General features: G+C 40.9%; 1 protein-coding gene across 6 annotated transcripts in view; it reads right to left on the bottom strand.

The window, feature by feature from the left end:
- The window catches only part of HMGXB3 (HMG-box containing 3), a 58,513-nt gene that overhangs the window by 18,037 nt on the left and 23,920 nt on the right, over positions 1-16,556 (bottom strand). For 2 of the 6 annotated variants that reach the window (XM_022590098.2, XM_089909545.1), the window contains exons 11-15: positions 16,147-16,230; positions 15,075-15,173; positions 13,374-13,523; positions 8,623-8,924; positions 7,987-8,114 (exon numbers count right to left, since the gene is read on the bottom strand). In XM_022590098.2, the coding sequence (XP_022445806.1) occupies positions 7,987-8,114; positions 8,623-8,924; positions 13,374-13,523; positions 15,075-15,173; positions 16,147-16,230 (763 nt within the window). The remainder of the gene's footprint in view (positions 1-7,986; positions 8,115-8,622; positions 8,925-13,373; positions 13,524-15,074; positions 15,174-16,146; positions 16,231-16,556) is intronic. The other 4 variants (XM_089909542.1, XM_022590094.3, XM_089909543.1 and 1 more) reach the window with 4 other exon arrangements.

The following is a 16,556-nucleotide window of genomic DNA, read 5'->3' as shown; positions in this document are numbered from 1 at the left end:
GCAGATATAGGAAGGGGTTAACGTACTTGAAAAAGAGGGTAACCACAAATCAAAAACATACAATAGATTCACAAAAAACAAAAAGAACACAAGCATAAAATAAAAGGAAATCATCAAATGACAAAAAGTAAAACAAAAAGAAAGGAACAAAAAAGAAAAATAGAGCCAGCAGGAAAACAAGGTTTAAAATGGCAATAAATACATATTTATCAATAATTACCTTAAATGTCAATGAATTAACTGTTCCAATCAAAAGACAGAGTGGCAGACTGGACTAAAAAACAAGAGCCTACAATATGCTGCCTATGAGACCCACTTTAGGGCAAAGGACACACATAGATTGAAAGTGAGGAGATGGAAAAAGATATTTCATGCAAATGGAAATGACAAGAAAGCAGGGGTTGCAATACTCATATCACACAAAACAAACTTTAAAACAAAGGCCGTAAAGAAGATAAAGAAGGACATTATATAACGATAAAGGGATCAACACAAGAGGATATTACACTCATTAACATATATGCACCCTATATAGGAGCACCTAAATACATAGAATATTAATAGACATAAAGAAAGAAATTGATAGGACTACGATAATAGTAGGAGACTTTAACACCCCACTCATATTAATGGACAGATCTTCTAGACAGAAAATCAATAAGGCAACAGATTCAAAATGATACAACAGAACAGTTAGACTTGATTATTTCAGGACATTACATCCAAAAAACTCAGAATACACATTCTTTTCAAGTGCACATGGAACATTCTCTAGGATTGACCACATACTAGGGCATAACGCTAACCAACAAATTTAAGAGTATAGAAATTATTGCAAGCATCTTCCCTGACCACAATGGCAGGAAAGTAGAAATTAGCCACAGGAAAAGAAATGTGGGGAAAAAAAGATTACATGAAGACTAAAGGACGTGTTACTAAAAAACCAATGGGTCAATGAGGAAATCAAAAAGGAAATTTAAAAATGCCTTGAGGCAAATGACAATGAAAACACAACCATACAAAATCTATGGGATGCAGCAAAAACAGTTCTTAGAGGGAAGCTCACAGCTATACAAGCCTTCCTCAAAAAACAAGAAAAATCTCAAACAACCTAATCTACCACCTAAAAGACTTAGAAAAATAAGAACAAACAAAACCTAGTCAGCAGAAGGAAGGAAATAATAGAGATGAGAGAAGAAATAAAATAGAGATTAAAAAAAAATAGAAAAAAAACGAATAAAACCAACAGCTGGTTCTTTGAAAGGGTAAACAAAATTGACAAACCTCTGGCCATTCTCACCAAGACGGAAAGAGGACCCAAATAAACAAAATAAGAAACAGAAAAGGAGAAATCTCAACTGATACCACAGAAATACAAAAAACCACAAAAGAATACTATGAACAATCATACGCCAACAAATTCAACAACCAAGAAGAAATGGACAACTTTCTAGAAACATACAGCCCACCAAAACTGAATCAAGAAGAAACAGATAATTTGAACAGATCAATCACTAGAACTGAAATAGAATATGTAATTAAAAAAACGATCTACAAACAGAAGTCCAGGGCCAGATGGCTTCACAGGCAAATTCTACCATACATACAAAGAGAAACTTTTACTGATCCTTCTCAAACTCTTTCAAAAGACTGAAGAGGAGGGAACACTCCCAAAGATATTCTGTGAAGCCACCATCACCCTGATACCAAAACCAGACAAAGATACCACCAAAAAAGAAAACTACAGGCCAATATCTTTGATGAACATAGATGCAAAAATTCTCAACAGAACACTAGCAAACCGAATACAATGCATAAAAAAGATCATACACCACAACCAAGTGGAATTCATCCCAAGTTCACAAGGATGGACCAACATACACAAAATCAATGTGCTATACCACGTTAACAAAAGAAAAGACAAAAACCACATGATCATCTCAATAGACGCAGAAAAAGCATTTAACTAAATTCAACATCCATTCATGATAAAAACTCTTACCAAAATGGGCAGAGAGGGAACATATCTCAACATAATAAAAGCTATTTATGACAAGCCTTCCCGCTAAAATCTGGAATAAGACAAGGATGTCCACTCTCACCACTTCTATTCAACATAGTATTGGAAGTCCTAGCTACAGCAATCAGACAAGAAAAAGAAATAAAAGGTAAACAAATTGGAAGGGAAGAGGTAAAACTGTCACTATATGCACATGACATGATGCTATACATAGAAAACGCTGAAGACTCCACACAGAAACTAACAGAACTGATAAATGAATTTAGCAAGGCAGCAGGATACAAGATTAACATACAGAAAGAGATTGCATTTCTTTACAACAACAATGAAATAGCAGAAAGGGAATGTGAAAAAAACAATACCTTTTAAAATCACACCCCCAAAAAACCCAAAAAACAAAACTTAGGAATAAACCTGACCAAGGAAGCGAAAGACTTATACGCTGAGAATTAAAAAACATTAATAAAGGAAACTGAAGATGATTCAAAGAAATGGAAAGCTATCCCATGCTCTTGGACTGGGAGAATTAATATTGTTAAAATGGCAACTACCCAAAGCAATCTACAGATTTAATGCGATCCCTATCAAATTACCCAGGACATTTTTCACAGAACTATAACAAATAATCCTAAAATTTATATGGAATCACAAAAGACCCAGAATTGCTAAAGCAATCCTGAGGAAAAGGAACAAATCAAGAGGCATAACCCTTCCAGACTTCAGACAATATTTCAAAGCTACAGTAATCAAAACAGTGTGGTACTGGCACAAAAACAAACAGATCAACGGAACAGAATAGAGAGCCCAGAAATAAACCCACACCCCTATGGCCAATTAATCTTCAACAAAGGAGGCAAGAATATACAATGGGAAAAAGACAGTCTCTTCATCAAGTGGTGCTGGGAAAGTTGGACAGCTGTCTGTAAATCAATGAAGTTAGAACACACCCTCACACCATGCACAAAAATAAACTCAAAATGGCTTAAAGACTTAAATATAAGACAAGACCCCATAAAATTCCTAGAAGAGACTGTAGGCAAAACATTCTCTGATAGAAACTGTACCAATGTTTTCTTAGGTCTCCCACGGCAACAGAAAATAAACAAAATAAAAACAAAATTAAACACATGGGAGTCCGCCTGCCGATGCAGGGGACACGGGTTCGTGCCCCGGTCCGGGAGGATCCCACATGCCGCGGAGCGGCTGGGCCCGTGAGCCATAGCCGCTGAGCCTGCACGTCCGGAGCCTGTGCTCCGCAACGGGAGAGGCCACAACAGTGAGTGGCCCGCATACCGCAAAAAATAAAATAAACAAATGGGACCTAATCAAACTTACAAGCTTTTGCACAGCAAAGGAAACCATAAACAAAACGAAAAGACAACTTATGGAATGGGAAAAAATATTTGCGAACAATGTGACCAACAAGGGCTTAATTTCCAAAATATACAAACAGTTCATACAACTCAACAACAACCAAAAAAAAAAAAACCAAACAGCCAAATCAAAAAATGGCTAGAAGACCTAAATAGACATTTATCCAAAGAAGACAGATAGATGGTCAATAGGCACATGAAACAATGTTCAACATCACTAATTATTAGAGAAATGCAAATCAAAACTACAGTGAGGTACCACCAACTCACACCAGTCAGAATGGCCATCATTAAAAAGTCTATACACAATAAATGCTAGAGAGGGTGTGGAGAAAAGGGAACCCTCCTTCACTGTTGGTGGGAATGCAAGTTAGTACAGCCACTATGGAAAACAGTATGGAAAACTAAAAAGGTATTACCATGTGATCCCACGCCTGGGCATATATCTGGAAAAAGACGTAGTTCAAAAGGATACACATGGGCTTCCCTGGTGGCGCAGTGGTTGAGAGTCCACCTGCCGATGCAGGGGACACGGGTTCATGCCCTGGTCTGGGAAGATCCCACATACCGTGGAGCGGCTAGGCCCGTGAGCCACGGCCACTGAGCCTACGCGTCCAGAGCCTGTGCTCCGCAACGGGAGAGGCCACAACAGTGAGAGGCCCGCGTACCGCAAAAAAAAAAAAAAGGATACACGTGCCCCCATGTTCACTGCAGCACTATTCACAATAGCCAAGACATGGGAACAACCTAAATATCCATCGACAGATGAATGGATAAAGAAGATGTGATGCATGTATACAATGGAATATAACTCAGCCATAAAAAAATAACGGCACATGCAGCAACATGAATACAACTAGAGATTACCATACCAAGTGAAGTAAGTCCGAAAGAGAAAGACAAATACCGTACGAAATCACTTATATGTGGAATCTAAAATAGGGCACAAGTGAACCTATCTATGAAACAGAAACACACTCAGACATAGAGAACAAATTTGTGGTTGCCAAGGGGGAAGAGAGGTAGGGGAGGGATGGACTGGGAGTTGGGGTTAGTACATATTACATATAGACTGGATAAGCAGCAAGGTCCTACTGTATAGCACAGGGAACTATATTCAATATCCTGGGATAAACCATAATGGAAAAGAATATTTAAAAAGGATGTATATATGTGTATAACTGAGTCACTCTGCTGTACAGCAGCAATTAACACAACATTGTAAATCAACTATACTTCAATAAAAAATAAATTAAAAAATGATATTTCAGTTTTTACCTATCAAATTGACAAAATGTAAAAAATTATAATACTAATCTACAAAAAGTTCCTAAAGTTAGTAAGTGAGTTTTGCAAGGTCACTGAATAAAATCAATAGACAAAACCCAATTGTATTTCTATACTAGCACTGAACAGTTAGAAATTGAACCATGTCATTTAGTATAATCTAACAAAATATGTACCGGAACTATATGCTGAAAACAACAAAACACTGATGAGAAAAACAAAAGAAAATGTAATAAAATGGAGAGATAGACCATGTTCGTGGATTGGAAGACTCAGTATCTTTAAGCATGTCAAACTTCCCCAAACCGATCTACAGATTTAACACAATCCCAGTTAAAATTCTAGCACGGGGGCTTCCCTGGTGGCACAGTGGTTGAGAGTCCGCCTGCCGATGCGGGGGACGCGGGTTCGTGCCCCGGTCTGGGAGGATCCCACGTGCCGCGGAGCAGCTGGGCCCGTGAGCCATGGCCGCTAAGCCTGCGCGTCCAGAGCCTGTGCTCCGCAACGGGAGAGGCCACAACAGTGAGAGGCCCGCGTACCGCAAAAAAAAAAAAAAAATTCTAGCAGGATTCTGTAGACACTAACAAGCTGATTCTAAAATTTACATGGGAATGCAAGAAACTAAACAGTTAAAACAATTCAGGAAAAACAAGATTGGAGGATTCACACTACCTGGCTATAAGACTTACTACAAAGCTGCAGTAATCAAGACAACGTGCGGTATTTGCTAAAGGATAGACAGCATAAACCAATAGAACAGGGTGCAGAAATAGGCCCACAATTACAAGATCAATCGATTTCCAATAAAGGAGCAAAGGCAATTCAGAGGAGAAAGAACTACTTTTCAACAAATGGTGGAAGTAATGGATGTCCAAATGGAAAAAAAAACCTTCAATCTGGGCCTCATACTTTATATAAAAAATCAATTAAAAATGGATCATAGACTTAAATGTAAACGATAAATTATAAAACTTTTAGCAGAAAACATAGGAAAAATACTTATGATCTCCACCTAGGTAAAGACATCTTAGCAATAACATCAGAAACAATCTCTAAAAGAAAAAATTGATGAATTGGTCTTTAATTAAGAACTTTTGCTCTGTGGGAGACTGTGTTAAGAGAATGAGAATACAAGCCACAGACCATAATAAAGTATAAAGTATTTGCAAATCACTTATCCGACAAAGGACATGTATCCAGACTATATAAAGAACATTTAAAACTCAACAGCAAGAAAACAACCCAGTTCAATGGGCCAAAGGTGGAACAGGTACTTCACCAAAGAAATACAGATGGCAAATAAACCCGTGAAAAGATGCTCAACATCATCAGTCATTGAGGAAATAGAAATTGAAACCACAATGAGTTACTACTACACACACCTATTAGAATGGCTAAAACACACACAAAAAACTAGACATTACCAAGTGCTGACAAGTGAGGCAAACTGGAACTCTCACTCATTGTTAGAGGGAATGCAAAATGGCAGCAACATTTAGGTAAACGGTTTGGCGAGTTCTTATAAAATTAAATATACACTTACCACATGGCACAGCAATCTGACTCCTAGTGTATTTACCCAAAAGGAGTGAAAATTTTTGTTTACACAAAAGCCTATACATGAACAGATGTAGAGAACGAACATGGATACCAAGGAGGAAAGGGGGGGCGGGGTGTGGAATGAATTCGGAGATTGGGATTGCCATATATACACTATTGATACTATGTATAAAAGAGACAACTAACGAGAACCTACTGTATAGCACAAGTAACTCTACTCAGTGCTCTGTGGTGACCTAAATGGGAATGAAATCCAAAAAGGAGGGGATATATGTATACGTATAGCTGATTCACTTTGCTGTATAGTAGAAACTAACACAACATTGTAAAGCAACTGTCCTCCAATAACAAAAAAAAAAGCCTATACATGAATGTTTACAGCAACTCTATTCATAACTGCCAAAAACTGGTAGAATCCCAAACATCCTTCAAGGAGTGAACAGATAAATCACGTGTGGTGCTCCGCACAATGGAAAGCTACTCAACAATAAAAAGGAACAATCTACTGATACAAAGAACAATATGGGTGAATTTCAAAGGCATTACACTTAGTGAAAGAAGCCAAACTCAAAATGGTACTATAGATTTGTATGATGCTCTGGAAAGATAGAACTATACGGAATGAAGAAAACATCAAATGGTTGCTAGAGGTTAGGGGTGAGGGGTGGTTTTGATTACAAAGGGACAGAAAAAGAATGTTGTGAGGTGATGGAACTGTTCTATATACTGACTGTGGTGGCAGTTACACAACTCAGTGCATTTGTCAGAACTCACAGAACTGCACAACAGCAAAGCAAATTTTACTGCATGTAAATTTAAAGTTAAAATTTTAAAAATATATATAAACCCTAGGTATTACAGGCTGAGACAGACTGCAGGGAAATGGCATTCTCATTAACTGCTGACAAGAGCATAAAGTAGTACAAACTCAATCTGGCAAAACAAGACAATAAAAGCATGAATTCAAAATAAGGCACCATAAGGTTCTGAAGACAAAGAGAATAATAAATACTCCTTAATCTTCAGCTCTCCATTCTACATAGAAAACCCAAGATTCAAATTTTCAGAGTGGTTGGTACATGGCCAGTGTTCAATGAATGATGCTGATGAACGAATGGAAGGAAAGGGTGAATATGCAGCAATTCCACTTTTGGGCATCTGCCCAAAGGAAATAATTAAGGCTGTACAAAAGACTTAATTATTAAGAGGACTATAAAATGCAACATCACACACTCCTTAAAAATGGTCATGTATTTCTCCACTTGCTGGCATAGGAAGATGTCATGATACATCACTGTGTTTAAAAAGAACACTCCAAAACAACATCCAGCACAGCCCCACTTTTGTTCAAAGAAAAACTATAGATCTATAAATCCTGTATCTTCTTTTATTCTGCAGGGATGAATAACACACCTGAAAGACTACAGAGCACAATATTAAATGTTCATCTCACGGCAGTAGGATTACTAGTGATTTTTAGTTTCTTTTTACTCGGTCAGCATTTTGTTTTTCCCACAACGAAGATCTGTTATTTTACAATTAACTTTGTTTAAAGAGCACTGATAAGAGAGTCCTAACACTTCTGAGATAAACGGAATCTTCTGGGGCTGAGATATCCAGGAGGAAAAACACCCTCTTCCTCAGAAGCCCTATCTGAGAGAAGATCCAGTCTCAAAGGACTAGAGGTCTGACCCACAGAGGCTATTCTCAAACATGCCCTCTGAGGGAAAAAAGGCTGGCACCCACCTGTATAGATGTCCATGAAGCTGTGCAGGGCCAAACAATGGGGATTCAGACACATCTTCACCTGGGCAGTCACCACCTGCAGCCAGCTGGCTGTCAGCAGCCAGCACTCCTGAGGCCCGGCCAGGGAGCTAGTACCAAGAACATCAACAAAAAAACAGAAGGGAAATCAACTTACTGCAGTTCCTGGGCTCAATGATCAATGGCAAAAATCCTCAAGACTTTAAATATAGTAGGCAAATGAAGGTGTTGGACCTTGCGTTCCAAGGATTTTCTAGGTGGGTGTTCCCACTTCCCTGGACTGGCCTATAGAATCACCCCTCAAGTTAATATAATTCTGAACTTATAACCCAATTTAACCAACCCCAATGAATTCCCAAATCCAAGCATTATGCCAGGCAGTCCAGAAGTAAACTAAATTCTAAGTTGGTGATAGTAACATTTCAATAGAAATGATGGATAATCACTATTATCATTATTATTTTACTTCTGACAATTGGAAAAGTAAAGGAAACCTTAAGAAAAGCTGAGAAGGACATCTTCAAAGGTTATAGCCTTAAAGGTATTTGAAGAAAGGGGCAGTACAGGCCATGTAAGATGGGGCAGCTAGGGAAGGGTAAATCTGAAAGAGGTGCTTACTTTTGTCCCCCTTTGAACAATGGGCTGCTACAGAGAAGGCACTGCGTGGATGGAGACTCATAATAATTCGACCAAGAAGTCTGCTCGATGGTGACCGTCTCCTCACTCACGTTGGACAGGACGAGTCGAGAGCTATTGAGTTCATGAATCAAGGCGAAGACCTCAGCCAGCTCTGACTCATTCTCAGGAATCTGCAGGACTTTGCGCAGCAGCTGCAGCGTTGACTGGCGCTGGATCTCCCTCTGGGCTGCGCTCAGGGGCTCTGTGGCGCTCAGCACATCCGGGAGTGGTGAGCTCGCCTCCTGAAGAGAGTGGATTGATCACTAAGCGCCCAGGGCACAAAGAGCCAGCGTGAGGCCAAAACCATGAGTGGCAGAGGGATGGGCCCATGACTGAGAGGTGGGAAACCTAGGTTCCTAACCAACTCAGCTAACAACCCACTGTGTGACTCACGGCAAGTGTTTTCTCTCTGTAGCGCTGTTTCTCTACCAGCAGAATGAGAGGATTATACACACCTCTTGGTAATGGTTTCAAGAGTCGGCTCCCATTCACCGGGTATTGGGTTTGGAGGATAACAGTCCAGGGGTTCAATTCTGGTTAGGCCACTGAACAGCTATATATATATGGGTGACCCACAGCAATTTACTTAATCTCTCTAAGCCTCAATTTCCTCACCTACGAAATGAAGGATCAAAATACTAATAATCTCCTAGAGTTGTTGTACAGTAAATGAGATAGTATTGCAACAAAAATTCTATGAATGGTAATTATGATTTATAAACAAGTACCTATACAGCTTAAAGCATTTATCTTTAATAGTGTGTGGCTTCTTGGTACAAGGCAACTTTATACACCAGTCAGAGGCTTCCAGGAAACAAGGTTCTGAAACACTCACTGAAACAGGTCCTTCTGAGGCAGGTCCCTTTTCAATGGAGGTCCCTCCCTGATCCCTTGTGCAAATGCAGTGTGAAATCAAGCCCTCCTTCTTGCTCCCAGAGTCCACTCCTTTACTGCAGATTTCATTTTCTCACAGTTGGTAAACCAGTCCCCTGCCCTGCTTATTTACTGATTCCCAATACCACCATGAGGGCACACAAAAGATGCTAATTCATATTTGCTAGACACATTATTTTGTTTTACAGAAGTGAACTGCTTAGTAACAACGTATTACTCAGTATAGCTACGACAACTCGTCTCACTATCTGTAAGTTTGGTTGCCTATCTTCCCCGCCCCAACTAGACTGTAAGCTCCTAGAGGGAAGTGGCCATGTCTTATTCATCTTTGTAGCCCCAAAAGCCTGACCAATAACAGGCATTCAATACATGCTTGCTGAAAGAAAGAATGAATGAATGGCTGTAGAAGAGCTGAGTGACACTAGAATGAGTTGCCCCAGGAGGCTGTGTGTTCCCAGTCGGGACTATGTTGAATCATGGGCTGGAAGATCGGTTGGAAAGCGTACTATCCTTTGGCTCTGAGCCACAGATGAAAGATGGAAAGGAATGAAGATCATTCCAGCCCAGAGATGTTGTGGTGGTCTTAATTACAGCCACTGGCAACAAACTGCACAGGAAATGTATGGTCACCAGAGGACTCCAAAGAGAAGGTACACAAAGGACCTTGGGTTTCTGACCAGTGTTTTATTTTGTGGAAAACAATAATTATATTTTGCTTCTCCAAAATTTAGAGAATTAGAAGGTGAGGGAATGTCTGAAGATGAGGGTCATGGTGGTAAGCGGCTACCAGTTAGCCCAAGATAGAAGAATATAATAAGAGTGGGATTTGAAACCAATTGGCAAAAGGTGCCTAGATAACTCCTGTCTAACCTGGAAAGTTAAGTGACCTCATCATTCCAGATCTAGAGACCAACATCCATTTTCACACTGTAAGTCACATCAACAGCTACAACGAAACAGGAAAAAGGAAATGTTCAGAGCCATCTACCTACACAGAACTCAATTCCATTCCATAATCATGGACTGACACATTATATATGTAAGCTCCAGCATTAGAAGTATGGGAGCTGGGAATTCCCTGGGTGGTCCAGTGGTTAGGGCTCCTCGCTCTCACAGCTGAGGGCCCAGGTTCAATCCCTGGTTTGGGAACGAAGATCCCACAAACCACGCGGCCAGTGGGGAAAATAAAAGGTAGTAGTATCGGGGCTTCCCTGGTGGCGCAGTGGTTGAGAGTCCGCCCGCAGATGCAGGGGACACAGGTTCATGCCCCGGTCCGGGAAGATCCCACATACCGCGGAGCGGTCTCCTACAAGTATATCCACATTTCTACAGAGTTCTAATTAGAGTACCCATACCATCTAAATTTTTTCACTTATTAGATCATAAACCATTTCCATTTTGCAGACTAATCTTTATATTTATCTTTTTATGCAACATCTTAATATTTAGTTATAAAGATATGTTATAATTTATTTTATTTCAATGGTGGACACAGGTTATTTCTAATTTTATCTGTTGTAATTACTGAATGTATGATGTTCTAGACGGGCTTTAGTTCAGATATTTTGTTTAATTCTGTCTAGAAATATGTACTCTCATATTTGTCAAAAACGTGCTCTGGGGCTTCCCTGGTGGCGCGGTGGTTGAGAGTCCGCCTGCCGATGCACGGGATGCGGGTTCGTACCCCGGTCCGGGAGGATCCCACACGCTGCGGAGCGGCCGGGCCCGTGAGCCATGGCCGCTGAGCCTGCATGTCCGGAGCCTGTGCTCCGCAACGGGAGAGGCCACAGCAGTGAGAGGCCCGCGTACCGCCAAAAAAAAAAAAACGTGCTCTGAATTTGATTCTCAACACCTATCAAGAGCCATGAAAATGTGTGTTGTGTGTGTGTGCACCAACAGTTTTACTCTGGGAAACTGACTTAAGGAAATAGTTCAAACAAACAAAAGATGTCTGAGTAATACAATATTATACTGTTTCTTCATACTTTATTTAAATCCTGGGAATGGTAGCATAACTTTATTTTTGTAACTAATGCTTTACTTTTTTTTTTCTTTTTGCATTTCTATAACCAAATAATTGACATGGAGTTCATCTGGGGTATAAGTTGTAGATCTAAATCAGTTTTCTTTATATTGCACTACAATCATCCCTATTTATTAAATAACATTCACTTTCTTGAAGGAAAAAAAAAGACAGGGTGTGGTCGATGCTTTTAACGTGAAGTGGAGCACATTAAACACATGGAGAAGCCAAAAGGAAAGCTCACTGCCAGCAGAGGGCACCGTGTGGGACAAAGAGAATATGATGGAAGGTATGGAACCATTTTACATGCAATTTCAAGGGTTTACAGACTCCTTTAAGCTCAATTCTGAGTCTTCTCTAGGGCTCACGGCCCTGAGAATAAAATGCCCAGATCTAATCCACCTTGCCTGCCTTGTTTTACTGATGGGGAAACAAAAATTCAGGAGAGGGAAAGCGAGCAGCTTAGGGTCACTCCCAGGCAGGTCTCTCAATTCCTAGTCTCAGTGTTTTTTTCCTTTACTTTAGTTCTACTTCCCTTTCTCACAAAGATGATAACCTCAGAACACGACCTCAAGCACAGACCTGAAGATCAAGGGGGTGAGATTCATCTGCCAGAAAGCCCCTCCCCTCCGTATGCATAGAAAACTTAGCTTGAGGCAGTCCCCGCCCCCCTCAGTCCTGTCCACTCCCAAACCCCCTGACCTCCTGACATAACCTTCTGGGTCTCTCCCTGACTCAAGGGCATTCAGTGTGACCCCACTGCCTAAAAAACAAACTGCCAGGTCTCAGCATTAAAGATCGTCCATGATACGGCCCCAATATGCCTTTCAAGACTTGTTTTCCATAATCCTCCCCACACACTCTCTCCTCTAACCCAACGGAACGAACACCAGACTCCCTACCTCTTCACTTCTGCTCATACTAGTCCTTGAGTATATGGCATGCCTTCCCCTTCCACCCACATCCTGCACAACCCAGCTGAGATCTGTAGTAACCAGGCTCCATCTTGGATCCCGACCTGTTGTTCCGCATGCCATCCTCTTTCCCTGCAAAGCGCATGAATGAGATCTCTCTTCTTACCCTCATCCTAGTCATTCTATTCCCTGCCTTAGGTACTACATCTTTCTGTTCACTTAAAAAAATTCACATGTGGAAATTCAGAGGCCCTCTGAAACTGCCTATTTTCCCTGGTTCTAATAAACCAACAAACAACAACAACAAAAACAAGCCCTAAGAAGCCAAGTAGAATGTGTTTTACTATCCAAACAGTTTGGTCCAACTTCAGGGAGGAGGCCTGCCAACACTGCTAGAAGTAAAGCTTTGTGGTTGGCCAAATGCTCTGCAAGAAACCTGAGAAGCAGTAATCTCATCTACAATGTCCTGGGGTTGGCACTCTGTATTTACCAAAATTCTATTTACAGGCCCTTCACCAGCCTCAGAGCTAAAAGGATGTAACCCTTCCACCTCTCTCTTCTTCAGAATCCTCTTTAAGGCCTGTGTTGGCTTCCCCCCGGCACCCCCGTGAATGAACTTTTGGTCCACTGAGCTAGAAGGTTCACAGAGATCAAGGTATCTGGTCAGTCCCCACAGCTTGGCAAAGAGGACAAGGAAGCCCAGAAAGAAGGCACTTGCCCAGGTTCAGAACCTGTAACTTGGTTCCAGTTCGGGTGCTAACTACTACTGTGTACTAAGAAATCCTTTTATTTCTCCTAAAGCTGGTCTGCTAACAGAGCCCAATCCAAGGCTGCGGGGTGTGTTTGGGGAAGGAACTCACGAGAACCTTGGTGGTTTTCTCAGTCCGGTCTTTAGCAAGGTTAAAACCACAGCTGGGACAAATCCGCGGTTTATGCCGATTGGTGTAGACATAGCTACAAGAGGGATTCTTGCACTTTCCCCGACCTCTTGATGTAGCCAGGCCCAAATCCTAAAAAAGTAAGACTGCAGTTCAATTCTACAAGTCAACTTACACCTGGGCAGAGCCGAGAATCAGGATGACCTGCTGTGGGTAAAACAGAGAGGGCAATCACAAAACCAGATTTAGACGAACTCTCCAAGAGCCTTGAAGCAACAAGACACTTTTTCTGCAGCTATCCCCTTTCAGTCTTAATACAGCCTAAATAATTGTGGCAAGTCCTTCCCTATCTGTGAAACAAGTGAGTTGAATCTCAAAGGTCAGAAATTCAACTGCCTTCAGGGTCCAGGCAATCAGCAGAGTGAAACAGGCCTGTTCTAACAGAGTGCCAGAGACTGTGGTGAACCGAAGATTTCAAGCTCCAATAAAGATAAATTGTGACTTCTGGACTATTTAAGCTCAAACCTCTGGCACCTAGACTCCTACAACAAGCTACAGTCTAATTAGCCGAAGAGAAGGTCCTGGGCAGTTCCTACCAGATGGTATCCCTAGTGGCCTCTCATAGCCAAACGGAAGAGGTAGTGAAGGGATGGATGGCATGGAGAAGGTAGTAATTAGGTCTTTAGAAGAAGAAGCCTGAGCAGCTCTCTAGGATAAGACAGACACTCTCCCCAAGGATCAGGCCAGATGAGGCACTGACCCACCATACTATGCGCTGCCTTGTTGCTACTGAATCCTAGCACAGGGCATGGCACAGAGCAGGTGCTCAATAAAGTTTCTGAATTTTTAAAAATCTAGCTCCTTTCTCAAGATCTGTGTATCTTACTCATCCAGGGAAACTGCCAAATGATACCTGGCTGATTGGTACCTTAAGGATCAACAAAATTAGAGAACGCTGAGCAAGAGAAGCCCTAACATGCTTTCTAAGCCAACAGAGTATTTTACAGACAGTGAAAACTGAGGACCAGAGAAGGAAAGAGCCTTGCTCAAGGTTAGATGCCATGCTAGCAGCAGAGCCACAACCACTTTTGGACTAGGTCTTTCGACACCCAGTGTTTATTCCACTGCTCTAGGCTGCTTACCCTGCAAAAGGACGACCCCAGAGTCACACATTCATTTATTGGGATGTTAACGTGTTATGTTAAAAATAAAAGTCGGGGAGAGAAAACCTTGGTGAGAAACACCAGGCTAAACAAAAGTTGCTTCACTAAAGCACTTCTCAAACCCTTTCAGATACTAGTACTGAATGTGACTCTGTTTTAGGGAGGAAAAAAAATACATTTCTCAAACTTATATGTAGACCACACTTTTGAGGCTAAAAGGTCCAAAGACTGCTGAATGTTGAAGCTAGACTGGATTCTCATCTCCAGCTACTCTCAAAAGAAATATCCTGGTCTCAGCTGGCCTACACTTCATGGATCTCATCTGGGAAAAAGAGCAAACCTAGATGATTCACCCAGTAGCTATCATCTGTACCAATGACAGGATCTTCAGAATCTATGATCTAGGCCTCACCCTACTCTCACTCCCAAGTACCACTCCCCACCCACCTCAGACTCCTACTCACCCTCAACCACACAATCAAACCACCTCTATGTCAACCCATCACCTGTCTGCACTTACCAGTGTGACGGTGCAGCTATACTTATATGGAGGAAACATATCAGGCTTGACCTCTACAACTTTCACCTGAGATGTCCTGTTGGCTGGGCCATTTGGTAGCTGTAGATCAAAACAAATTATTTTAGTGCTTCTGAACCTCAGTCAAACTCCTGAGGTCCTGTGTCCTGAAACAGGTTGAGGAAACAGTTGCCCAGGCATTTGTAGAGCTATGTTCCAAATGAGCCCTCTGGAATGCTAGTCAGCAGTCACCAGCCCACCAAAGGTTGAGTGTCACTTTCAACTCCAGGGGTTCCCACACTCTTTTGCACAGCTTCTAACACTGCATACCAGAAACACTATGAGTCTGATTTACAACTACTATCAAGTGAGAAAAGCATGTAATAGCTCTGTACACAACTATGTGGTTGAATTATGCTGACATAAAGAAGTCTGGGGAATTCCCTGGTGGTCCAGTGGTTAGGATGCCACGCTTCCACTGCTGGGGGTCTGGGTTCAATCCCTGGCCAGGGAACTAAGATCCTGCAACCTGCATGGCACAGTCAAAAAAAAAAAAAAAAAAAAAAAAAAACGCAAGAAGTCTGAAAGATTATTCACTAAAATGTCACAGGTTGAGGGAAAGATCATGGTTGTTTTCCATTTTACCACTATCTATAAAAATTTTCAAATGTTCTATATGGAATGTAAAAAAGAAAAGATGAAGAAAGCATTCTAAATTAAAAATAATTATTCTGTAATAATGAATTTAAGTTAATCTTCAGAACATAAGATTTCATGTAACTTAACTGGTTTAAGACTAGTAAAGGGGTTTATGGCTTTTTAACAAATATCCAATTTGCCAATTAAAAGGAAACTACACAGAAGACTGGGAATTTACACGCATGAAGGGAATCTAAGGGCTGGAAATCTAGGAAGCAGCTGAAGCAGACTCGATTACCGTCCTTCTATTCCCCAAGATCACACGTGCACCCAGTGGTGACACCACATTTGGGTGAAAACAGATCAACCTTCAAAATAGAAGCTGGCCGATAGCCTTGTTGGGGCAAACTTAGAACTATCAAACAAAAGCAGTTACCTGACAGAGAGCACACGGCAAGGGAGATGGCAGACTTGATATTCCTATTCCAATGTGGTCCATGTCAGGGTTTTCAATTTCAAACTGAGGGATTGTGAAATTAACTTAATGGGCTGAAACCAGCATTTTGGAAAAAGAAATGGAAAAATGACTGCATAAAATAAGGGCATAGCTTCATTAAACTTTTAATGTGTATATATATGTATATATTTACAGGGCTGTGATGTAGAAATGTGTTTGTTACTGACGGTCATGCTCTCAAAAGTGCTGATTTAGGGATCTTTGATCATATTCAAGTCACAAATGGCAAAAGAACTAAAAAAAAAAAAAATCTAATAATAAATATACTTGAACACATGCACTTTTGACACCTGAGAAATCTTTAATAGCTCTATCATTAAATGGAATGA

The sequence above is a fragment of the Delphinapterus leucas genome, chromosome 3, assembly GCF_059928025.1.
Source record: "Delphinapterus leucas isolate spDelLeu-1000000601 "Yukka" chromosome 3, BTC_Dleu_Yukka2, whole genome shotgun sequence".
Classification (NCBI taxonomy): domain Eukaryota; kingdom Metazoa; phylum Chordata; class Mammalia; order Artiodactyla; family Monodontidae; genus Delphinapterus; species Delphinapterus leucas.
The sequence above is the reverse complement of the archived record's forward strand: the minus strand, read 5'-3'. Positions and strand labels throughout refer to the sequence as shown.